Source organism: Megascapheus bottae, chromosome 17, assembly GCF_031878675.1.
Source record: "Megascapheus bottae isolate mThoBot1 chromosome 17, mThoBot2.hap1, whole genome shotgun sequence".
Lineage (NCBI taxonomy): Eukaryota > Metazoa > Chordata > Mammalia > Rodentia > Geomyidae > Megascapheus > Megascapheus bottae.
The window spans coordinates 34,688,708-34,714,231 of record NC_143525.1 but is presented as its reverse complement, the minus strand read 5'-3'; the positions used below and the strand labels follow the sequence as shown (position 1 = coordinate 34,714,231).

The 25,524-nt window shown below is 41.2% G+C and overlaps 1 protein-coding gene across 5 annotated transcripts; it reads left to right on the top strand.

Annotated features, from left to right (window-relative positions):
* Positions 1–1,547: 1,547 nt before the first annotated feature.
* On the top strand, positions 1,548–25,212 carry Smarce1 (SWI/SNF related BAF chromatin remodeling complex subunit E1). 5 transcript variants are annotated; one of them, XM_090350808.1, is made up of 11 exons: positions 1,622–1,691; positions 3,950–4,001; positions 4,180–4,223; positions 7,646–7,750; positions 13,415–13,495; positions 15,149–15,280; positions 15,559–15,730; positions 18,513–18,685; positions 22,054–22,155; positions 22,684–22,894; positions 24,939–25,212. In XM_090350808.1, exons 2-11 carry the CDS (start codon positions 3,995–3,997, stop codon positions 25,145–25,147), a joined length of 1,236 nt encoding a protein of 411 aa, XP_090206934.1. In that variant the 5' UTR covers positions 1,622–1,691; positions 3,950–3,994; the 3' UTR covers positions 25,148–25,212. The 5 variants fall into 5 exon arrangements, with proteins under 5 accessions (XP_090206938.1, XP_090206939.1, XP_090206934.1 ...); XM_090350812.1 differs by lacking the exon at positions 3,950–4,001 and having other exon boundaries at positions 1,548–1,691; XM_090350809.1 differs by lacking the exon at positions 7,646–7,750.
* Positions 25,213–25,524: the final 312 nt, after the last annotated feature.

Below are 25,524 nucleotides of genomic sequence, written 5' to 3'. Positions count from 1 at the left end.
TGTAATCCTAGCTACCCAGGAGGCTGAGACATGATTATGGTTCTAGACCAACCCTAGGAAAGTCTATGAGACTTTTTTTTTTTATCTCCAATTAACTACCAAAGACCTTGATGAGGAACTGTAGCACAAATGGTAGAGCACTAGCTTCAAGCAAAAGAAGCTCAAGGACAGCACCCAGACACTAAGTTTAATCCCCAGGACGGGTGCACTCGCACACACAAAATAGTAAGAAACACACCTGTGTCCTAAAAACTATTTCATTAATAAGATTCCCTCAAACTTATTGTGTCCTTTGGATGTAATAAACATCAGAATTTTAAAACGGCAAGAGGACTGGTGGCAAGTCCAAAGAACATGCATACCAGGAGGAAAGTAAAGTTGAATTTCTCAGACCTGAGCCTGAGGTTGATGGACCTTACACAAAGGACCTGGGGGTTCTCGTGTACTGGTTCTGCTAAATAAAACTAATAAAAAACAAAAAACAAAAAACAACTTCTCGCCTTTTTAGACCGGTCATTCAAGCCATGAAAGACGTTTGTGTAACGCATACACGTATATACTGGTGCAAATAGACATAGACATATGCATGCGTGTAAAACAAAATATAGCATCGTATGTCCCTGGTTTTGCACTCTTATGGAGATGACCCAGCTCCTACGGGCCCAACCAGGAATGGGGTCTAAGTCAGGCCCTGAAATCAGCCTATCTCTATAAATGCCAACACTGTTCATCCTCCCTCCCCAACGGCCCACATCAGTCAGGTGTTCATATACTCCAGATGCAGGAGATGAGTAGCTAGGGTGCGTGAAAGGAGCCCCGGCCTCCACAGACGCTGACTGAACACCTAATGATGGCCCTCCGAACCTCTGCTCTCAAAACCTCCCTTAACCCACTGGAGACCCCCACAGGAGTGGTCTGGTCATTCTTCTCAGGGGTCTGTTATTCCCAAGGAGCCAGCCCAGCCCAACCGAAGGATGGGTGGAGCAAGGTCGAGGAGGGCATCACCAGAGAGACCCGCGCTGGGTCGGGAAGGAAAAACTCTGCCACGCGGGGAGGGACCTGAACTGATGCAACGCGGAGTGAGTGGGAAGGACCAGGTTCCCAGGGCAGCATCTTGGCCTGCACGAGGGGAAGCCAGGTGCAAGAGCATCCAACCTGGGGGGGGGGGGGGGGGCGGCCTGCACCCTGGCCCCGGCTGCGCTTCTCTCTCCCTCCACGGCCGTCAGGGCGCCTCCGGGCCACACCCCCGCCGTCCCCTGAGCACCCCCTCCACACACACGCACTGCCCCCCGTCCCCGCAGCCCGCCGGGGAACCTCCCGCCGCCCCGCCCCGCGCCGCCCCGCCCCGCGCCGGCCACGCCGGCCCAGGCCGCCGCGGGGCCTCCGGGGAACCTCGTCGTGACGAATCGGCGGCTGGCTTTGGAAAGCTTCCGGAGTCGGGACGTTTTGAGGAAACGGTGAGACTTATCATTTAACCAAAAAAAGAAAAAAAGTGACTGAAAGAACCACCACCGCGTCCCTCCCCAGATGAGTCCGTTCCTCGGGGGCAGAGACGACGGGAGAGCCCGGAAGGAATTTCCGCCGCGTGCGGAAAGTGCGGCCGCGGACGCGCAGGCGCGCGGGGAGGGGCGGGGCGAGAGCGGGACAAAGGGAAGCGAAGCCGGAGCTGCGGCCGCCTGCTCGGCCCGCGGGTGAGTGTCTCCAAGTGGGCCCGACCCGGCCGGGAGGGTGGTGAGCCGTGCTGTCCCCGTGGAGCGGAACCCCGAGTTCCCGCTGAGATTCCAGGCGTGGCCGCGGGGGCCCGAGCCGGGGGTCCGTCAGGCCTCACTGAGGCCTAGCGACGCGGGAAAGCCCTGGCCGGGACGCGACCCCCTCCCCCCCCCCGCACCCTCAACGCTGAGCGCAGCACCTGCGCCCCCGACCCGGGCCCTACCTACACCTCGGGGGCACTTGTCAGAAAAGCGCGCCCTCCGCGACAAACGTTAAGGAAATGGCCTCAGGAGCAGCCCATGGGGCAGGCGAAGCCTTGCTGCTGGGGGTCCTCACCCCTTCCCGGAAAGGTGGCTCCCCTCCTCCTCCCCCCATTCCGATTCAGGCAACGATTGGGGAGGGAGGGGGGCCGGGGGGGGCTCACGATGTGGACTTGGAATGAGGAGCGGAAGATCTTTTGAGACAAGTGTGACTTAGGTTTTTGAAACCCATCTGGCACTTGCTGTCGAGTTCAAGTTCAACGCCCTGAGACTCAGTTGTTTTTTTATCATCCGTAAAATGGGGAGACTGGAACATAATAATCTCGTAGGGTCGTTGTGATTGGTGAGCCGAGATCGTGTAATAAGCCTCTCCCCGAATAAGGTAATTAATTATTCAACAAATGCTCGGTGAGAATTTGTTCTAGGTCAGTCAAGAGAGACGTGTCCAGGATGGACAAATACTTGCACAGACCCACCCCTTAGAATTTCTATTCCAACAAAGGTGAACAGTCATCTGAAAGTGTTAAAAACAAACAAACAAACAAAAAAAAACAGTGAAATGCAACGTACAGGGTGCTGTGGCAGTTTCTGTTAAGGGCTCCCCACAGCAAGGCCTATTGGATACGACAACTCCCATAAACTGAGCAAGAAATAAGACTTCAAGGGAGTCTTTAAGATTTCTGCCTGTTGCTTAAAGAGAAAGAGAGATCTAGGTTGGACCATTGAGCAAATAAGTTATCTGCATGCCAAGACTCTTATTCTGATATTCCAAGAAGTTTCCTTGAAATGCAAAATACAGCCAGGCACTGGTGGCTCACTCCTGTATAATCCTAGCTACTCAGGAGACTGAGATCTGAGGATTGTGATTCAAAGCCAGCCTGGGCTGGAAAATTTGTGACACTCTTATCTCCAGTTAAGCCAAAAAAAAAAAAGAGGGGTTGGGAGGAAGAGCAGAACATAGAGCTGTGGCTCAAGTGGTAGAGTGCTAGCCTTGAGCTAAAAAGCTCAGGAACAGTGCTCAGGCCCTGAGTTCAAACCCCAGGGCCAACAAAAAGAAACAGAATAGTAATGCTTGCTTTAGAAATCATTGGCTTGAAAAGCTCTAGTATCACAAAAGTTTGCCTTCTAAAAATGAATTTGTCTCCTTATACTTTACCCCTTACCTCTTGTGATGTATATTGATAAAAAGGAACACGCTTAAGGGTGTATGTTCATATTATGAGCTGATAATATTCAGACAATTTATTTAAGAACTGAGCTAAGAATAAATTGGATGGTCCCTATTCCCTAGCAGCACAAAATCTAGCCATATTCAGAGGTCAGAAGAAACTATCACAGATCGTTATAGGTGTGAATACAAATGGAAGAGCAGGTAATTTATCAAGAAATGCCATTGAAGAAGAGAAGGAATAAGAGTTCTCCAGGTAGACACTCCAAATTTAACTCCTAAGAGTTGTAAGCTACTTTACCATTATGGAGGATGTGAGATTCATTATTGTACCAGGAGTAGAATGCTGCTCTATTCCAACAGAGGTTGTTATTTCAAAAAGCAAGGTAGAGCGGTTGATCAGGAAGTTGTCAGAATCTGCTAGGCCTTGTTGGGATCACCCTGATAATACATCACATTCTATTGTCATTATTTTTTTTATCAGTCTGAGTAAACGTTTACATGGCATCAGCAAAATGTTTTCCATATAAGACGTGGCTCGATATCATAAGCAAAAACCTAGCAATACATTTCTCATATTACTCTAAATATCCCAGTAATTTATTTTAGTCATTTAATTCTGATCAACCAAATGACCTAAAAGAACTAGTTAAAAGATTCAAAAGGCTTGATGACTAGCAATTAAAAGTGAAGTAATTTTGCTCAGAAATACCAATTAAACTACCCTATTCTTTAGGAAAACATTCTCTTATGCTTGCTGAGTTTTGATTCTCTTTTTTTTTTTCCTTTTTTTTCTTTTTTTTTATTTTAGTGTCTCAGATTCATTCTTAAGGAACTGAGAACTTAATCTTCCAAAATGTCAAGTAAGTTTCAATTTTTATATTTATCATCTATGTTAATAAGAGACTAATGCCCTAGCAAGTGGGAATTCCAAAATACTCTCAAAATTTTTTTTTCTTCAAAACAGGACCATTGGTAGTTTTGTTGCATAGTATTATATCTCAGTTGTTTACAAGAAGTTATTTATTTTCTTTCAAACAGAAAGACCATCTTATGCCCCACCTCCCACCCCAGCTCCTGCAACAGTAAGTTTTAATTTTCTTGTTAATGTAATAGCCAAGTCTGGCCTTGATACAAAAACCCAGATGTCTTCCAGTGACAGTCACTCAATCATCACAGCCACAGGATGAAAAATTCAGCTTTAAAAAAAAAAAAACCAGCACTTCCTACTAAATAAAATAACTCTTTACAGCTTACCTTGAACCAACCCCAACATTAAAAAAAAGAAAAAAAAAACTGAAATTCCAGCATCCTATGCTCTGTTTGGTTTTTTCCTTAATGTGAATTAACCCGTTTAACACTTTTCTTTTGTTGATCTTCACTATTAGATGTCTTTAAGTTGATATTGAATGAATGCTTTTTCTGACATTTTATTTTATTTGCTTAAACCTAACCTTCAGCTGGTTAACATTTTTCTCTGTTTTCTTATATGGGTATGGGGAAGTACATATTCAGTGGCAGACTTCGTGTCTAGCATGTATAATGCCCTGGATTTGATCCTCAGTACCACAAAAATACTACTAATAATGAAAAAATCTCATCTATATATAAAATTTTCATATTAAACAAGCTTCTAGTTCTAATAATTAACCATGCCTCATGGTAAATCTTTATTTTCAAGCTGTTCAAGTAATGATCTTATTATCTATGGATCAGATGTTGCTACTGGGTTTTATTCCATTCTATAAGTTACATTTTATTGCTTTCTAAATCGATCTCTTTCAAAGTGTTTTAAGTGATTGATGTGAACTAGTTTTCTCACCCAGTTAACTCTGGCCCAGCTTGATCAGCATGTAAAATAATGATTCAGCCCACAGTACAGATTTAATAGTAACTGTTCAGGACTTGATGAAATGGCTTCCTTATTACTATTTTTTAAACAAAATAGTGTTAGCATGACCATATTCTCCCTCTCTTCTCCCTCCTCCCCTTTTTTTTGAGACAGGGTCTTGGCATGTAGCCTAGGCTGACCTCATACTCAGGATCTACCTGTCTCAGCATCCCACAGGCTGGGATTACAGGCATTCACCACCGTGCCTGGATCACATTTAGTTCTTTACCAGTTGTTAGCGCTTCCTTCCATAACCCTACAACCTCAATTTCAGGCTAGTCTACTTTTCTTTTTTAATCACTAATTATTTCTTTGTGTAATTTCATTTTCTCCACTAGAAGCCTAGTCTGTTTACTAACTCTCAGATGTATGCTTTAGTTACATCTATCAATAACTTGTTTTAAAGACTTCTTAAAAGAGATACCGTATCATGCTTTCTCAGTTCATATCATATACACAGTCTCTAAAGTTGATTGCAGAAGACCTTAAAGCTTGTGCCTGGTTTGTTTTCTTTCCTAAATCAGAGTATTTCTTACTACCATCCCCATGGCATTATATTCATGGCCGTCCGGGTAAAGTTGAACAGCTGAGAGTCTGTCCTCAGCAATGCAATCATGTATTTCACCTTTAGAAATGGGATCATTCTAATGTTTAAATTTCTTTTAGTTCTCGTAGCTTTTCCCACATTTTTACCTCATAAAGTTGGACTGTGATTCTGTCAAGGTTATTCAACCTTTGGCAGTATCGTTTTATTGTAAAAACTGTCTCCAACAGTATAAGATCTCAATGACAAACTTGATATTTTTGAGATTAAAATATTTTTCAAACCATTATGCCCTTTAGATTTCATACATAAAAAGATTTTTTGCCTTTTTTTAAAATTCATTTCTGTGTCATCATAATTTCTCATTGATATACAAAATACAGAAATCAGAAAATAGGAATAAGAACCTTCAACAGAATGGAAATTTAATTATTCATTTATTTTTTAATTTCATTACTTCTACCACCACCATTACCACTCCCTCCACCACCACCACGCCACATGATAGACACTTCTTTTATGCCTTGATACGTCATCTGTGCTTTGCCTACCCAAATATGCTTAACTTGCGTCTTCTCTAACTCTGTAGGCTAAAAATTGATCGATTTGATTGTTCTCTTTTCTCCTAAAAAGTATCAAGTGTGCTGCCTGCTTGAATGTCTTTGGACACTAAAGATATGTACCAGCAGCATGTTTTAGAAAATTGTGTTTATTTTGACAGCTAAAGCCTAGTTGGAATGTGTTAATGTATTTGATATTTTAGATTTTAGAATCGGTACTATTATTTGCATGTAAAAATGAAATTACTATCACTTGTTATGATTGCGTTTCATGAAGTAAAATATCCTACATTTGGTCTTACGCATTATGCCATGATCTTCATGAACATAGGATGTCATTGTATCAACCACAAGGCCACTGTTCCATATGAGCTCGTTTGTGCTTACATCTACACATAAGTCACAAAAGCCAAAAGCTCTGATGCTGCAGTGAAGAGTTGTATTTCAAAAGGGTGAGAGCTTTCAGGAAACTAGATGGAAGGAAAAAAGGAAAGATCAAATCTGTTGATTAGAAAAGTAGCTCCTACCAAGATTAGTTGCAAAAATTGGTAGTGATTGAACTATGGTAGGTGGGTCAAAGAAGAGATGGAAGAGAAAGCTTATATAAGAACAACTGGAAGCCAGGCACCAGTAGCTCATGCCTGTAATCGTAGCTACTCAGGAGACTAAGATCTGAGGAGTGAGGTTCAAAACCATGCTAAGCAGGAAAGTCTGTGAGACTCTTTATTTCCAGTTAACAAGCAAAAAGCCCAAAGTGGGGCTGTGGCTCAAGCAATAGAACATTAGCCTTGAGTGAAAAAAGCTAAGGGACAGTGCCCAGGCCCTGAATTCAATCCCCAGTAACAGCACCCAAAAGAAAGAATAACTGGGTTGGAAGGATCAGATGGGACCCCAGAATGAAATCCATGCATTTCTTACAAGTCTTCGTTTTGAGATCATGCATGTGACATCCATTGAGTCCAACATAGATTCTTCTCTATTGACAACTCCTGGCTTCCCAAGTCTCATTTCTTATATAAAATTATGTAAAACTGTCTTTAGAAACAGATCCATTTCTTGTTTTTGTTTTTAGTAGATAAACACATTGGTGACATCTACATAACCGTCAAATAAATCGTGTTTTGTTTTGCATGTAGTGTTTTCAAACCTCTAGCTTATCACACTTCAAGCTCAGGCATCACATGTTGCTAAGTTATTATATCATACTATTGGCTATAAAGTAATTCTGAATGTTTGAGATACTTCAGTGTATTGCTCTCCTTAAAAACAAACCACATACATTCATACTCTCACAGACAACCCCCAGTTCGTGCCCCCCCCTTAAAAAAAATTGTGGGAGAACACTTACAACATTGGTTTCCCAGTGAGAAGTAAAAGTAAATTACAACACATCATTGCTTGTTTAAATTCAGGTTGCTTTTGCATGCCATATGCAGATCATTTTTCATTTCTGTGTTTTCCTCGTTTGAGCTCATTTCTCATTCGTGTTTTTGTCTCATTTGTTTCCATCAGCAAATGCCCAGCACACCAGGGTTTGTGGGATACAATCCATACAGTCATCTCGCCTACAACAACTACAGGCTGGGAGGGAACCCGGGCACCAACAGCCGGGTCACGGTAGGAGAATCAACTATTACAGCCTCCGGCAAACAACTGGAATTGACCAGAAATGCCTCCAGAGTTAGGTCCTTTTGAATTATAAGCACAGCCATTGAAAAGAAAAAGGAAAAAAAAAAAAAAGAACCAGGCTTTTCACTTATTTTAAACCTTCTTTGTATAGTCTGACACTAAAAGATAAAATAGTGTGATCTGGATATGTATATGAAAGAAAAAAAAACTTTCTCTTGGTGTTCAGTAATGATCAAGTCTTGTACACTTGATGCTTATGCTATATGTAACAAACTGGTTTAAATACTCTTTCTGATACAAAGAGTATCTTTCATTTTTCTAAGATAAAATGGCAGTGGTCTCAGAACTTGGGTTGTTTATACATATGAGGCTTTCAGACCTGGATTTTCAGGGTTTGAAAGCTTTTGGCTAACCTGCCAGTCCAAATTGCTACACATAGTTATTTGTCTTTTGGATTTAATAGTTGACCTTCTAACAGGCTCATTTCTCTTCAGTTGAAAAGACTTCTTTCTGCTTTGAGAATTACAGAGTAAAAGTTGAGTGAAATTTCAAGTATCAGATAATTATAACTAGAAGCCAATTTCTAATCTATAGTATCACAGACAGGATTTCTAAATTTAGGATGTTTGATTTAAGTAATCAACCTAAGATAATCAGAAGTGGATGATATACCTCAAATTTTTCTCCTAAACTTGATTCAAGAAATTTAGGTAATCAAAATAAATCCAAAAGTCAGATACCTACATACTCTGAAATGTGGTGTTGGTAAGAATGTATACAACCCAGAATAGCCATAACTTTTTAAATACCTGGTTTTCATTTTGCTCTATTCATAAATAATAAACTCATTCAATTACTGTAACTTCAAAAAACCCTCTCACCCTGTAGTCAAGCTACAGCTGAAAATTTGTTAACTACCAAATCGTTTGTCTATCTTGGGAAGCACATTGCTTAGCTTGATAGGTTTTGTATGTCTGAATTTTTCATTGTTTCTGCATAATTTGTACTTCATACACATATCAAGTTTATGTGCCATGCATATTTCATGGTATCCAAAAAAAAGTTCTGATGGTGTGTTTATGTATGCATTTCACAATGCATATGGTTTTTATGTGCATCAGTACATGTTTTCCCCTGGCCTAACTGTGGTGTTTCATAGTGTACTGGGTGGCAAAGTTATCAGACAAGAAAGAATAATTTAAATGAACAGAATCAATTTTGGATAATTCACATTAATGTAGAAATTTATTCACAGGCAGTAAATTAGAAACTGATTGCATTTAGTAGCTCTATACAGTCCGCTCTTGATTATCTCTCTTAATGGAATAGGAATAGAAACTGTGATACTAGAATAATTAGTTTTTTGACTTAAATATGTTTTGTTCTTATTTGGCGGTATTGATAAAGTAAGATTACTCATGGAACTCTTAACTAGGAAAAGAAAAGTGCACTTCCTATCTCCCGGCCTGGGTCATGGTTCAGTCACTCATTTCTTCCCTTCCCTCACTGGGGAACATTAAGAATCCAGTATTTGTAGCAGGCACCAGCTTCTGGGTACGTTAATACAGCAGAATTGTTGTGCATGGGAAATTTGGTGTTTTGGTTCTTCGTGGTTCTTTTCATGTACTTGTCCTAACAGCAAAGTGAAGGGTCTCAAAAATGTGGAAGTTTCACATTTTCCTATCTTTGATTTAGCTGTACTAGGACTTGACAGCTCTTGAATTTAACCATTATAAATGTGGGGAGTTTTTTGTTTTGTTTTTGTCGGTCATAGGGCTTGAACTTGACCTGGGAAAAATGTGGGTTTTTTTAGATGACCCTATCCCCAATTTATAGTACATTGGGGGGTGGGTGCTACCAATTGGAGTTTATGGTCTGCAAATTGCCTTAGTCACTGATTTGATAGGCCAGGTCTCTGAAGTACTGAAGAGTTTGTGGGGTGCTTTTCAAACAGTAGATCACTTGGGTAGTAGCAAGTTGAGACCTTTGGGAGTGCTTAGGATAGTTTTGAGTACAGTTCTTCCTTCAGATTTTACGGGTATGCAAACTGATTAAGACACCTGGGTCCCTATGTTAGTAAAATTCTGTCCCCAGAAGAAACCCCACAAGATCTTACCAGAGATGAAGCTAAAACTTAAGAAACTACAAAAAAAATGGTCATGGTAAATTATACAAAATTATGAATTTTGTCCATAGATTTCTTTGGACATGACTATTAGGTAAGCACAGTTTCAACAAGAGAATCTACTTGTTTTCCCCTATTTCATTGTAAATTGGAAAGAGAGTCAGTGCTAGAGATAGGTTTCCTGATCAACAAGGCAAGAACCATATCAAAAATGGAAATTGGACCCCCTCAAAATTCAAAACCCTGCCAGTTAATAAAAGCCAACTACAGTTTTGTACCTCAGAGGATGACAGCCCCACAAGTCAGTGGGGCAATTGATTGTTTTGTGTTTGTTTTTCGTTTTGTTTGTTCTTTTGTCCATTGTGGGACTTGAACTCTGGGCCTGGGCACTGTCCTTGAGCTCTTTAGCTTAAGGCTACTTGCCCTAACCCTTGAGCCAGAGTGCTACTTCCAGTTTCTGGTGGTTAATTGGAGATAAGAATCTCATGGCTTAGGCCAGGAGTTTGGCCTAGTGGTAGAGTGCTTGCCTAGCATGCACAAAGACCCGGGTTCGATTCCTGGGTACCACATACATAGAAAAAAGCTGGAAGTGATGGTGAAGCTCGAGTGGTAGAGGTCTAGCTTTGAGACAGTCAAAGGACAGTGCTCAGGCCCTGAGCTCAAACCCAGGACTCCCCCCACTCCCCCCTCCCAAAAAAAAAAAGAATCTCATGGCTTAGTGCCCAGGCTGGCTTTGAACCACAATCCTCAGATCTCGGTCTCCTGAGTAGCTAGGATTACAGGTGTGAGCCACCACACCCTGCTGGCTGGTTGTTTTTATGATGACTTTGTAAAGAGAACAGGCTAAATTGTGTTCCAGCTTTCTGTTTTTGCTTTTGGATTGGTTTGATCTTTAAGGGTAAAGAAATGTTTAAGACAGAATATAGAGAGATGTTCAGTAAATTGGGGATACTTACTTCTTCAGGTGCCCAAAAGCCTGCTGGAATTTCACTTTATTTTTATGGAATTTTGGGAATTTGTTTTTGTATTTGTAAATCAACTAGTCAGTGAAATAGGGCCTGATTTGTGTCCCTTTCTCTAGAGGAAAGAATGGGAAATAAGAAATCTATTAGTTTTACCAAAATGTGATTCATGAGAACAAATACAGGTATACCGTGTTTGTGAAAGTATTTTAACTCATATAGCATAAAAACACGGTCATGTTAGGATGCTTTTCCTCTTCAGATTTCTTTAAAAATTGCCAGCCAATGGCCTGCCACCTTCGATTATAGGCACCATTCCATTGTCACTTGTAACCCAGTTCCTGTTCTACAGGTTTGCTTTCTAATAATGTCAAGTGTGGAGAAACTACCTCTTCCTATGAATCCATGACAGAGGTTAGACTTGTAGGAATTTCCTTCTTCTTAGTAGCTAATTCCTGCAAACCCTTGTCCCTATCTCCCTTCCTGGATACTCTTATATAATATCACTGTTGGCAGTTTCTGCCCCTTATTTTGCACCTGTACCACTCCATTGCCCAGTGGCTAAACCAGGATCTGTCTTTGTGGACACCTACATAAGGTGCAGTAAGGATAGTTGAAGCAAGGACTGCCTTGAGTGGAATGCTCTTGAGTGATCCTATACAGGAGTAAGTAGAGTTACTTTACAGTATGTAAGGGAAGGAAGAAGCAGCATGTCTTGGTCACAGGGGAAAGGATACAGATGTTCCCTTGGCCCTTAGATGAAAAATGAGGATATCACTGGATAGAGTCCTGTCCCTGAGTTTGAGGAATTGCCAGTCACCTGCATATTTTGGTAGAATAAAGCTAGTACTTTTTTTTCCTGACATGATGGGGAGAATTTATTAGAATTTTCCCAGGATTTAGAAAATGTGATTGGACCATGATTTTTCTTACTCTGGGATCCTTAGTTGAATACAGTCATGTCAAGGGGAGACAAAACCATTGGGAAACAGTAGCGGTTGAGTGGCAGCTTTATATAGGGGCCCACCAGAAGTTGCCTAGTGTCTCCAACTAGATCTCAGCCTATGGAAGAAACTCATCTTGTTCTTTTTTTTTTTTTTTTTTCCTATTTTCCACTTGCTTCTTTTATCTTTTTGAAAAATATTTTTCAGTGTATTTATCTTTTTTTTTTTTTTGCCAGTTTTGGGGCTTGAACCCAGGGCCTGGGCATTATCCTTGGGCTTTCTCAAGTTGAATTCTCTATCACTTGAGCCACAGCACCACTTCTAGCTTTTTCTGTATGTGTGATTCCGAGGAATTGAACCCACCCAGGGCTTTGTGCATGCTGGGCACAACTAGGCCATGCTCCTGGCCCATATCCTTTTTCTTATACATCCCATTCTCCCTCTTTCTCTTATGCCTTTTCTAGACACATACACAAAGAAAGTTTTAGTGGATTGAAGCTTTTTAATGTAAGACTTAAGAAACAAGATAATCTTAAGAAACAAACAAACAACATCATCTGGCTCCGTATCTGCCAGGGCTTTGTTCCTGAGAAAGTTGTTTTCTTCTACATTGTGATTAAGACTTGAGAACAAATAAAACTGTGAGTTTAGTAGCTCATAAGAAACCACTTGGGGGAGGGGAGGAGTTTAGCCTAGTGGTAGAGTGATAGAGTGCTTGCCTAGCATACACGAAGACCCAGGTTCGATTCCTCGGTACCACATATAGAAAAAACTGCAAGTGGTGCTGTGGCTCAAGAGTTCTAGCGTTGAGAAGGTCCAAGGACAGTGTTCCTCAGGCTCTTAGTCAAAATCCCAAGATTAGGCAAAAAAAAAAAAAAAAGAAACCACTAGGGGTCATGAGTTAGTTTAGTGTAGAGTGCCTAGTGAAGCTCTGGGTTTGATGCCCACAACCACAAAAGTAGAAAAAAAGGAAACCAGTAGATAGCAGGTATATACCCTTAAGTGAAATCTCTAGTGCTAAAGGAAATACCTTTTTGTTTCCTTTCTTTTACTTTTTGACTTTGCCTTCTAGCTATGTCCAGTTTTCTTATTTGGTTGCTTTTTAACCTGACAGGTAGTTTTTTTGCTGGTATGTCTGTAGGTGTGATTCCTAGCATAATACTAATAGATCCAAGGCCCCTGTAGCCAGTGTGAGGATGGTTAAGTGCCAGCATTCAGATCCTGTTACAGATAATCAAGCGTTGACTGTATGTATCATGGCAATTAAGCAAAACAAAAGGGTGCCATGTAATGTCCTCAGTGTGAGATGCTTGGTATATAACCACATATTCTCAATGTCTGGATTATGTAATACTTTATTTGTTCTTGCAGCCAGGTTGTCAAAGCAGTCGCAGTAAATTGCTAAGTAAAACGTTTAGTTCTATGTTTAAAGTAATTTTCTTTTCTTATGAACATTTCTGAATTTGCAGTGCTAGCTATTTTCCGTGGAGAAAAAAAAAGAATCTTTTATACATGGACGAGTAGAAGAAAGGCGAAATAGAACTTTTTAAGGGACTTTCTTTTCAGGTTACCAGTGGACATCTATACAATTGAATAATGAATGTATTTACCTCTTTTGTAGGCATCCTCTGGTATTACGATTCCAAAACCCCCAAAGCCACCAGATAAGCCGCTGATGCCCTACATGAGGTACAGCAGAAAGGTAGGTACCCGGGAATGGGGAAAGAATGAGGTCAGCCACCTCTGCCCCTCATCCTCGAGTGTGACTTCACATGGCTCAGCTGCTTTCTCTGCACTTTCAGGGGGAGGAGAAAAGACAGCTTTTTTAAAGGTTCATTCCTCAACTAAGCTACAAGAGGAACATGACTAAAATAAACCGCTAATATGCAGAATGTTCTAAAACCATCAAAATATTGTCTTTTGGATAATACTGGATAATGCAAACAAAATGTTAAGTGGAAAAAAGGAATACAAAACTATGTGTTAATATGTTTCATAAAAATAAAAGACCAGGTGGGGCGCAGTGACTCACGCCTGTAATCATAGCTACTGAAGAGGCTGAGATCTGAGGATGGAAATTCAGAGCCAGCCCTGGAGACTCTTATCTCCAATTAATCACTAGAAAATGGGAAGTGTAGCTGTGGCTCTAGGAGTAAGGCAGTAGCCTTGAGCTGAAGAGCTCAGGGACAACGCCTAGGCCCAGAGTTACAAGTCCCACAACCAACCCCCCACACTCCCCAAAAAAAGAGAGAGAAAGGGAAGAGAGAGAGAGAGAGAGAGAAAGAAACCAGGAGTATAGCTTAGTAGTAGAGACTTTGCCTAGCCTGTGAAAAGGCCTTGGGATCCTAGCAACACAAATTTTAATTAATAAGTAAAATAAAAATAATAGTGGGCTAAAACATGGTTCAGCAATATCATCATAGCCTAGCAAGTACAAAGCTCTGAGTTCAAACCCTAATACTGCACCTCCACCAAGAAAAGAGGAAGAAAAATAGCAACCACACAATATTTTTATGTTATTTTTAGAAAAGAACTTATAAACAGTGGTTAGTGCCCAAACCATTAACCTTATTCTGACTTTTGTTTCCTTTATGCTTCTTTACATTTTCCAGGTGTTGAACCTATGTAATTCTTTTTTTGTCGGGTGGTGGGGTCGGTCATGGGACTTGAACTCTAGGCCTGGGCATTGTCCCTGAGCTCTTCAGCTCAAGGCTACTTGCTCTTTCCCTTGAGCCACAGCACCACTTCCACTTTTCTAGTGATTAATTGGAGATAAGAGTCTTGAGGATTTTAGTGCATGGGCTGGCTTTGAGCCACAATCCTCAGTTCTCAGCCTCCTGAGTAGCTAGGATTACAGGTGTGAGCCACCACACCTGGCTAAACCTATGTAATTCTTGAAATTAAAAATATAGCTAATATATTCATTAAACAAAGGATCATTTTAACCATACTTTGAAATGTCTTAAAAATGTTTTAAAAGTTGATCATACTTATGATAAAGTATATATTTTCATTTTATTACACAGATTAACCATTTTCCTTCTAAATTCACATAAACTTTTAGAGATAAAGACTAGGTTATTGAGTTAGCTCATCATAAATATCTCCAATGATTAGAAATGTTCTTGGCTTATCAAATTAAAGTATTCGTGTGAAGTGACTTGCCTCAAAATAATCCTTCTGGTAAAGGAGATATACCAGCTATGAATAATTGCTGAAGTAAGCTGATAAGGACATAGGAGTTTGATGCTGCCCTCTCTTGTTTGTGTTTATTAAATGTTTCTACATTAAATAGTATTTTACACGAGTATATGTTTATACAGTATTGAGAGTTCAACTTCTTTCTTTTCTAAAGGTCTGGGACCAAGTAAAAGCTTCCAACCCCGACCTAAAGTTGTGGGAGATTGGCAAGATTATTGGTGGCATGTGGCGAGATCTCACTGATGAAGAGAAACAAGAATATTTAAACGAATACGAAGCAGAAAAGGTAGGGGAGACTCAGGATGGGTGGGGGGTAAAATGGCTTAGTATGAATAAAGACAATGTAAGAAGTAATCAGAAAGCTAAGGTGACAGATTTAAGGATTGAGGCTCTGTCTGCGTGGGTCTGTACTTGGTTTCTCTAGTCCTCAGATAAGTTATCTATAAAAAGAAGACATTACCAGATGACATCCTGCTTTGTATCAGTTCCTTGATATTCAAATGAGTTGGTACACTGTAACCTGCACATTGTTCATTGTGAAACTGGAAATCCTTTGACTTTCAGATAGAGTACAATGAATCTATGAAGGCCTATCACAATTCCCCTGCATACCTTGCCTACATCAATGCAAAAAGCCGTGCAGAAGCTGCATTAGAAGAAGAAAGTCGACAGAGACAGTCTCGCATGGAGAAGGGGGAACCTTACATGAGTATTCAGCCTGCTGAAGACCCAGATGGTAAGGGGCAAAGCAAGTGGGATTTTCTTTATAGTTCCTCTGAATTAAAATATTGATCTGTTTATCTTTATTTTTATTTTTTTTGCCAGTCCTGGGTGTTGAACTCAGGGCCTGAGCATTGCCCTTGGGCTTTCTCAGGGCTAGCACTCTACCACTTGTGCCACACCACTTTCAGCTTTTTCTGTGTATGTGGTACTGGGGAATCTCACTCAGGGCTTTGTGCTTGCTAGGCAAGCACTCTACCAGTAGGCTACACTCTGGTCCCAAAATATTTATTTCTTAATTTATTTATTTATTAAAATTTCTTTAAAGGTTATTTCGGGATCTTGATTATTTTGAGTAAGATTTTTTTGTGTGACTCTTTTGAAAAAACTCCTTTCTGTGCAGAAACTATTTTAAAAAAGGAACTCATCCAAGTCTTTGTATTTAAATGTCTTCTAGTTATACCTTCTTTTCTTTTTGGTTAAATTTGCTGAATTAAAAATTCCCAGAGGAGAAGATTAACAAGTAAGTAGGAGCATTCTGAAGCTGTCCTCTAGCTTCCTCGCGGAGGTGTGCAAGTTACTTTCCTGGTCCTCTGTGGCCGGGTCATGGTTTAAAGCTACAGGTGCCCCAGAGGAGAAGGTTACCAAGTAAGTAGGAGCATTCTGAAACTGTCCTCCAGCCTCCACGTGGAGGTGTGCAGGTTACTTTCCTGGTCCTCTGTGGCCAGGCCATGGTATAAAGCTACAGGTGTCCCAGCGGTGGCCACCATGTACACACATGCTGCAGAGACATTGATGTCGCATCTGTGTGCTACCACAGCATGGAAAACGTTGGAAGTTCTAGCTTCCAGTCACAAAACAACAATAAAATCATTTTGGATCCCATTTTTAAAATAGCAGCAACAAAGTTGCTGCAGGTTCTTAAGAAATTTAAAAATACCAGTGAGGGAAGAAACAATATCACCTGACATTACTGAAGACATGAATGATTATACTTCAAAAGAAGAATAAACCAAAAATGAGTTTTTGAAGGACTTTGCTGAAATAGTGTCAGATGTTATAAATACAGAGTATAATGATACAGATAACAAAATATGGAATGGAAATAATACTGAATGTTGAACAGACTTAGTGCCACAGATACTAACATAGACAGACTTTAGTTATTCAATGAAAGTCAACTCTACAGACAGTTGAAATCGTATCTGTTCAGGAAAAACAAAGACATAGATGGCCATAAGCAGAAAATAAAGATATCCTTAAGTGGAAGGCAGTAGTAACATGAACCCTTGACACAAGTTGAATGGACTCACTGAGCAACACCCTCAGAGTTTGTCATGTTTCAGAGTTAAAGAGAGGTAATTAAACCAACCAGTAAGGTAGGATATAATGATGAAGATGTTAGTGTGAGACCAACTTTAGACTTTGACCTTCGTCCTCTGGGAGGACTTGAGAAGTAGAAATGTATGTAAAACCAAGAAACAAGAGCTGCTGTATGACTCCCGTTGACTTCCTGAGCTGTAGACAATGACTAAGTCCACTAGACATATGCCCCCATCCGCATACGACATTCTCCGTCTGTGAAGACCTTGGTGGGCATCACTAGGATTGGAACTCAGCGCCTCAAGCTTGATAGGCAGGTATTCTACAACTAAGCCATGCTCTAGCCCCTTTTTGCCTGAGATAGGGCCTTGCCTTGTGTCTGGGTGTATACCTGGATCACAGTCTGCCTTCTTGTCACAGCTGAGATGACAAACATGCACCGCCTTGCTCAACTAGTGGTTTAAGAACGATCTCATGTGTACCAGACCAGCCTTAAACTCCGATCCTTCTCATTCAGGCTCCCAAATAGCTAGAATTACAAGCATGCCCCACTATCACTTAGGGACTGTGAAGGCTTTTTGAGATGATGCTTTAAGAGACCATTCCCTACAGCACAATGCACAGCTCCACAGCAGGGCTTCCTCATGCTCCCCATCTCTGTGAGACTCGAAATAAGACGATTAGGTGGTTTAAAGACAAAACTGTCCTAATAAGGAAGGGAAATCTTGGTGTTTTTTTTTTTTCTTTTTTAATGAGTTAATAAAAAAAACAAAACTAAGTTGATATCAATACAGGTTATTACCAGTCATGTGAAAAAAAAACCATAAAGGATAAATTTGGTTTCTTTCCTACATAGTTACTTCAAGTCTTCATGGGCTTGAATTCAGGACCTGGGCACTGTCCTTGGACACTTTTTGCTCAAAGCTAGCACTCTGCCACCTGAGCCACAGCAACATTTTCAGCTTTGTCTGGGTATGTGGTACTAAGGAATCAAACCAGGGCTTTGTGCATGCTAGGCCAGGACTCTACCACTAGGTTACACTCTCAGCCCCTGTGTTTTTCTTTTTTATACTGGGGATCAGTAGCTACTGTGACAAAGATATTGCCCAGTTATTATGGCTCAGCTCATTACCAAAAGAACAGTAAAATGATAGGCCGGGAGTTTGGCCTAGTGGTAGAGTGTTTGCCTAGCATGCACAAAGTCCCGGGTTGGATTCCTCAGTACCACGTACATAGAAAAAGCCAGAAGTGGCTCAAGTGGTAGAGCTCTGGCCTTGAAGACCCAAACCTCAGACTCCCATCATCACTTGATCACTGTGAGAACCAGTACTGAGGCCAGTGAGCACATTCTGTCCTATGATTCCTGTCTGTCTCATGCTTTCCTGATGCTGGCCTTTGAGTTTCTTAATACTAAAACCTTAACTTGCCTTTTTGGGGTTATAAAGGACCTGATTTCTAAAACCTCTCCATCCCAGATTATGACGATGGCTTCTCAATGAAGCATACAGCCACTGCCCGTTTCCAGAGGAACCACCGCCTCATCAGCGAGATCCTCAGTGAGAGTGTGGTGCCAGATGTCCGATCAGTTGTTACCACAGCCAGAATGCAGGTCCTTAAGCGACAGGTCCAGTCCTTAATGGTACATCAGGTAAGGCATCAAAGCGTTCATTATGATAAAAGTGGGCTTAGGCCACAATTCTCAAGTGGCATGATTCTTATACTGTACATAAGTATACTTGTGAAATGTGTAGTTTAGACTCATCTGTTCCTGAATTGGGGAGGAGGCTCCGTGGAGTAGACCATTCCAGAGATTTAATGAGCTTAGCATTAAAAAACTTGTTACCTGTGCTTGTACTTCAAAATGAAATACAGTTTATATGTAAAATTAGATGTTTGTAGAAGTATAGTAAATAGCAGTGGCTTTTCGTCCTTTGACATCAAAGGATATAAATTCTGTTGCTGAAATAGTTTTGCCAACTACTAATTTGATAATAATAATTTTTTGAAAGCTTTCATATAGAGTTTTCACAAAGGCATAAGCCAATACCTGCAGGATCTGAGCTCTATACTTGAAGACGTATCTTTTTTTCTTTTTTTTCTTTTCTTTTTTTTGTCAGTCATGGGACTTGAACTCTGGGCCTAGGCATTGTCCCTGAGCTCTTCAGCTCAAGGCTACCAAATTACCCCTTGAGCCACAATGCCATTTCCAGTTTTCTGGTGGTTAATTGGAGATTGGAGTCTCACGGACTTCAGTGTCTGGCCTGGCTTTGAACCGTGATCCTCAGATCTCAGCCTCCTGAATAACTAGGATTACAAATGTGAACCACCATGCTTGGCTAAGACATAACTTAGTAACAAAACTTCATCTAGGTAATAAACATATACATAGTACTTTAAAAGAAAAAACTAACTAAACTTGTATTAGAAAGTATATCTGCTAAGAAAGATGAATGACCTTAAAGGATTTGAGGCATTCTATCAGCCTTGCTTTAGAAAGTACTATAGGCAGGTATACGTGGCTCACATCTGTGATCTTAGCTTCTCAAGAAGCTGGGGTTTGAGTGTCTTAATTAGAAGCCAGTCTGGGCACACAAATCAACCAACAAAATCCCAGAGCTGTAAGTATGCCTCCAATTGTAGTCCTAGCTATTTGGGAGGCTAAGATCTGTCACATAGACAGACAGACAGACAGACAGACATAGAGGCTGAGCAACAGAAAGACAACTAACATGTTTTCTCCTATTTGCAAAAGCTAGATCTAAAATATACCAGAATATGATCATTATACAGGACTGATACATTATACATAATAATTATACAGAACTTTAGGCATTCACAGTGAGACCAAAGAAGGATAAACCTTAGGGGAAGAACCCAAAGGTGCAAGGTCTTTGTGCCTCTGGTCATATAAAGTAATACTTATCCACATGAATTTCAGAAATGGAAACGAGGGGTTTGTTGGGCTTGGGGTTTTGTTTTTTTTTTCTTGTTTGTTGGTTTATATGTCTCTGTGGAGATAAGGGGAGCAGGGCTTCACAGAAATGGAGGAAGGAAGGGTGAACAAATGTAGCTTAACTAGGCAGGGATGAAGGGTGACATTGTCCAAAAAGAAATGGATTTTATAATAAAAAAATAAAGCTGAGCAAGCCAGGTGCTGGTGGCTTATGCTACTCGGGAAGCTAAGATCTGAGGATTATGGTTCAAAGCCACCTGGGGCAGAAAAGTCTGAGGCTCCACTAAATTACCAAAAAATTGCAGAGTGGATCTGTGGCTTAGTGCTCAGGTTCCAAGTTCAAGTCCCAGTACAGACGGAGGGAGGGAGGTAGGGAAAGGGAGAGAGGGAAAGGGAAGGAAGAGAAGACAAACTTGCTGAAGAAATTGTTCAAGGCTGAAGTGGTATTCTTTTTTTTTTTTTTTTAATTGTTTTTATTGGGGCTGGGAGTTTGGCCTAGTGGTAGAGTGCTTGCCTAGCATGCACGAAGACCCAGGTTCGATTCCTTGGTACCACATACATAGAGAAAAGCTGGAAGTGGTGCTGAGGCTCAAGTGGTAGAGTACTATCCTTGAGAAAGTCCAAGGATGGTGCTCAGGCCCTGAGCCCAAGCCCAGGACTGGCCAAAAAAAAAAAATTGTTTTTATTGTCGGGTGATTTATAAAGGGGTTAAAGTTACATTCATCAGGTTGAGGGTACATTAGTTCTTGAACATACCCCCTCCCTTGTTTTTCTCCCACTTTCCCTCCCCCCACTCCCTCCCAATCATTTTGTTTTTCCCCTTCCCTTCCCTATTTCAAATAAACAAATAAATGTGTGTATATAATATAACAGGTACCACAGTCAGTTACAGCAGCAACAAAGGTGAACCATAAGGGAGAAAGAAAGAAGAGAGGAAAAAAAAGAGTAAAGAAATAAGTTCACAGCAGGGAGTTCAGCCTAGTGGTATAGTACTTGCCTAGCATGCATGAGGGGTTCAACTCCTCGGTACCACATACATAGGGGAAAAAAAAAAAGCTGGAAGTGATGCTATGGCTTAAGTGGTAGAGCACTAGCCTTGAGAAAGACCCAGGACTGGCAGAGAGAGAGAGGGTGGGGGTGGGGGTGAGGGAAGTTCACATAGTACATTAAGAACAACAATAACAAAGATCTTGTTTCCACATCCTGGGGTTCAGTTCACTTCGCCTCATCCTATATGACCATATGTGCATAGCTTTTGAGCTGTTGTGAGCCTCTGCTAGAAGAATCCTATACTAATGGTCACAAATGAGGGAAAGCATGGAGCCTGTGTTCCTTTGGGTCTGACTTACTTCACTTAATATAATTTTTTCTAAGTCTTTGCATTTCCTTACGGATGGGGCCATGTCATTCTTTCTGATGGCAGCATAGAATTCCATTGTGTATAGACACCACATCTTCTTGATCCATTCCTCTACTGATGGACATCTGGGTTGGTTTCATATCTTAGCTGTGGTAAATAATTCTGCAATGAACATGGTTGTGCCAGTAGCTTTAGTATGTCCTTGCTTATGGACATTTAGGTAAATGCCAAGGTGTGGGATTGCTGGGTCATAGGGGAGCTCTATGTTTAGTCTTTTGAGGAACCACCATACTGCTTTCCAGAGTGGTTGAACGAGTTCATACTCCTACACACAGTGTAGTAGCGATCTCTTCTGGCCACATCCCTGCCAGCATCTGTTGTTACTAGATTTCTTGATCATGGCCATTCTAACTGGAATGAGGTAGAATCTCAAAGTTGTTTTGATTCACATTTTCTTGATCTATACATTCATAAAGTGTAGATCATTAAAAATGAAACATGAAGTACTTGAAGTAGTCAGAATTATACACAACAATAGAATAGTGATTATCAGGCAAAGGGGAGAGGAGAGATGGGGAACTGAACAAATACAGAGCATCAGGTTTACAAAATGAACAAAATTACAAATGAGTCATATTTTCTGTTTGACATCTGCTTCAGAGAATCTGTATTTACAAAGTAAACTTGATCATTTGTTTTACAGCGAAAGCTAGAAGCTGAGCTTCTTCAAATAGAGGAACGACACCAGGAAAAGAAGAGGAAGTTCCTGGAAAGCACAGACTCCTTTAATAACGAGCTGAAAAGGGTATCCATCCACTCAGCTTGCTCACTGTGCCCTTATTGTGTGCCTGTTACCATGATTTCCTTGTTTCCTCCAAAACATTGTTCTTACCCAGCCTCATTCCCTTTAATACAGGGCTAATGTCACATTGTAATCTGTATATTTATAGCATCTTAGATTTATAATGTCATTCCTATTTTCTGGAAAAAGTAATAAGTGCAACAATGACATAGTGTTCCTATGTACTAGGCCAATTGATGCTAGAACCCTTCGATGTTGTTTCCAGTTAAATTCCTACACAGTCTTGAGGAGTTGATGGTACTTGGCTGCTAGAGAGCTGCTTGATTCTGTAAACTCTCCCCGCCCTTTGGTGATCCTGGGGTTTGAACACAGAACCTTATACTTTCTAGGCAGGTGCTCTATCACTTGAACCACACCCCCAAGAAGTGTATCTATCTTGTTTGATAGGCAAGGAAACCCACTTTTGAAGTCTCTGTGTTTCGAAATGATAAGAATGTTGCTGAGGTTTGTTTTGTTTTTTCTGACCTCCAGTTGTGTGGTCTGAAGGTAGAAGTGGATATGGAGAAGATTGCAGCTGAAATCGCCCAGGCAGAGGAGCAGGCCCGCAAACGGCAGGAGGAGAGGGAGAAGGAGGCTGCAGAGCAGGCTGAGCGTGGCCAAAGTGGCATGGCTCCCGAGGAAGAGCCAGCAGCCAGCAAAGCCGAGGAGAAGAAGGACGATGAGAGCATTCCAATGGAGACAGGTAACCACCTGCTGGCAGCACGAGCGATACCAGGGCCCTTCACTGATGCTTCTATAGACGCTTTCCACAAGTCATATCCTTGTCATTTTACTGAATTTTTAATCTGTATTGCAAACCTTATTTACATAGATAATGACGTTGCTCTCAAGAATGTCTTTGATACTCCAGAACACAATTAGTAAAAATAAAACATACAGGCTAGATCCATACTCGCTTGCTCGCTCTCCCTCTCTCCCTCTTCCCCCCTCTCCTACTGCCCCTCCTCCCTTTGTTGTTTTGTTTTGTTTTGTTTTGGGGGTGGGGCCAGTCTTGGGGCCTGAGCAGTGTCCTTGGGCTTTCTCAAGGCTAGAGCTCTACCACTTCAGCCACAGCACCAGTTCTGGCTTTTCTATATATGTGGTACCGAGGAATCGAACCCAGGTCTTCGTGCATGCTAGGCAAGCACTCTACCACTAGGCCAAACTCCCGGCCCCCCCTCCTCCCTTTGTAAGTGAAGTTTTATTGAAACACAGCCACTCCCGTTAGTTTATACACATATTGTGTATGGCTGCAGAGAGGAGTTAAGTAGTTGCAACAGACTGGCCCACAAAATCTGAAATATTGTCTAACCTTTTGCTGTTCCCACCTTAGAAAAACTTACTTATTAAACGTAACTATTTCCTGAATAAAAGCATCTCTGAAGGTAAAACTGGCATGTAAATTTCAGTATCACCTAACATTCTGGCACCAGGTTTACCTGCCTGGCACTTTATAAACAGTGCTAAGCTGAAATTGGTTACAGCAGCCCCAGCAGAGCTCCCTGGACCAACATCACAAGAAGTGGGGGGAATATAAGCATATTTTGTACTCAGGTAGCAACTTCCTGGAAAGCATTTGATAGAATTATCGGTATCTTTACCCAGGGTTTCTATAAAATTTAACCACAGACAATTAACATTTCACATAGTCTGGTTTTCAGGTTTCATTATCAGAGCCTCTTTACATTTTTATAAACATGTTTTTGTCCTAAATTTGGCTTGTGAGCAAGTTTTTGTGGTTCAAGCATGGGCTTGAGAATCAGGGTATGGTTCTTCGCTATGTGGTAACTAAACACTCGTCTTGTGCCTCTGTTTGGTCATCGATCTATGGGCCTGTCTTAGTCCCATGGCCTATATGTCCTTTATTCAGATTCTGTCTGGCTTAAGAAAAAAGAGCTGAAGAAAAACAAGTAAAAGCAAAACAAGTAAAATTCAGTCTTGTTGTGTTGTGGGCTTGGCCTTGATCTCCTGGGCTCAAGCAATCCTCGGACCTCAACCTCCTGAGTAATTGGAATTACAGTAACTGCAGGCATGCCTCACCATACCCTGCATAATTTTAATAATGTATTTTATTTAACATAGTATGTCTATGTTAAATACTACTTCAATATAAAGCAGCACTTTTAAATTAATAACTTTCTTATATTGTTTTCTCATAGTATTTGAAACCCAGCACATATTGTACTTTAAAAAAAAAAAAACAACTCATCTCTATTCTAAATCTAAATTTACATCAAAAGTGCTTAAAGTGAATTAGATCTCAGAACCTTTAGAGCTGAAAATATTTTCTCACTGTAAATTTTCTGGATAATGCTTGAAAATTCTGTCAGGAACATGCCTGTAATCCTAGCTACTCAGGAGGCTAAGATCTGAGGATCAAGGTTCAAAGCCAGCCCAGGCACAAAAGGACCTGAGACTCTTATATCCAATTAACCTCTAGAAAATGGAAATGGGGCTTGGCTCAAGGGTAGGTCGGTAGCCTTGAGCGGAAGAGCTCAGGGACCCCACCCAAGCTCAGGGGTAGGGCAGTGGGTAGCCTTGAACTGAAGAGCTCAGAGACAGCACCCAGGCCGAGTTCAAGCCCCATGACCCACCCAAAAAAAAAAAAAAAAAAATCCTCCCTGGGCTGGTTTCGGAAGTTAATAGATATCAGTGGCTGCCGTGGGGGGCATCACGACTCTATAGCATGGGTATCGTTCCTGTAAATGCTAGTTTTGAAACTGACCATGACAAATGTGCAATTGCAGAAGAGACACGCCTTGAAGAAACAACAGAGAGCCAACAGAATGGTGAAGAAGGCACGTCCACTCCTGAGGACAAGGAGAGTGGGCAGGAGGGGGTGGACAGCATGGCCGAGGAAGGAACCAGTGATAGCAACACTGGCTCCGAGAGCAACAGCGCTACAGTGGAGGAGCCGCCCACAGACCCCATCCCAGAGGACGAGAAGAAAGAATAGATGTTGCCTTGTTTTATGTGTCGCAAATAACTTTTTTAAATGAAAAAATTGTTTTTTGGTTTTAATGGTGTTATGTGGTCTGTGTATTAATTTTTTTCTTGTCCATATTACACCACCAAAGGCACTTGGACCACGGGTGTTGTGCGCTTAATGGCCCAGTCCCCTGCCTCCCTCCGTGTGATGAAGATGGCTCTCTTCTCTGTGGATCTTGTTGTTAGCCTTTGACTGCCTCAGAACCTAGACTAATTGGGAAAACACCCACCTCTTGTAGAGAATTACCTTTGATGCTGCAGAATCTGTTCTTACAAATGCCTTCCTACAGCTCACTTGGGTGCTTACCAAAACCATAGCTTTAAACCTCCCCAGGCCCCATTAGC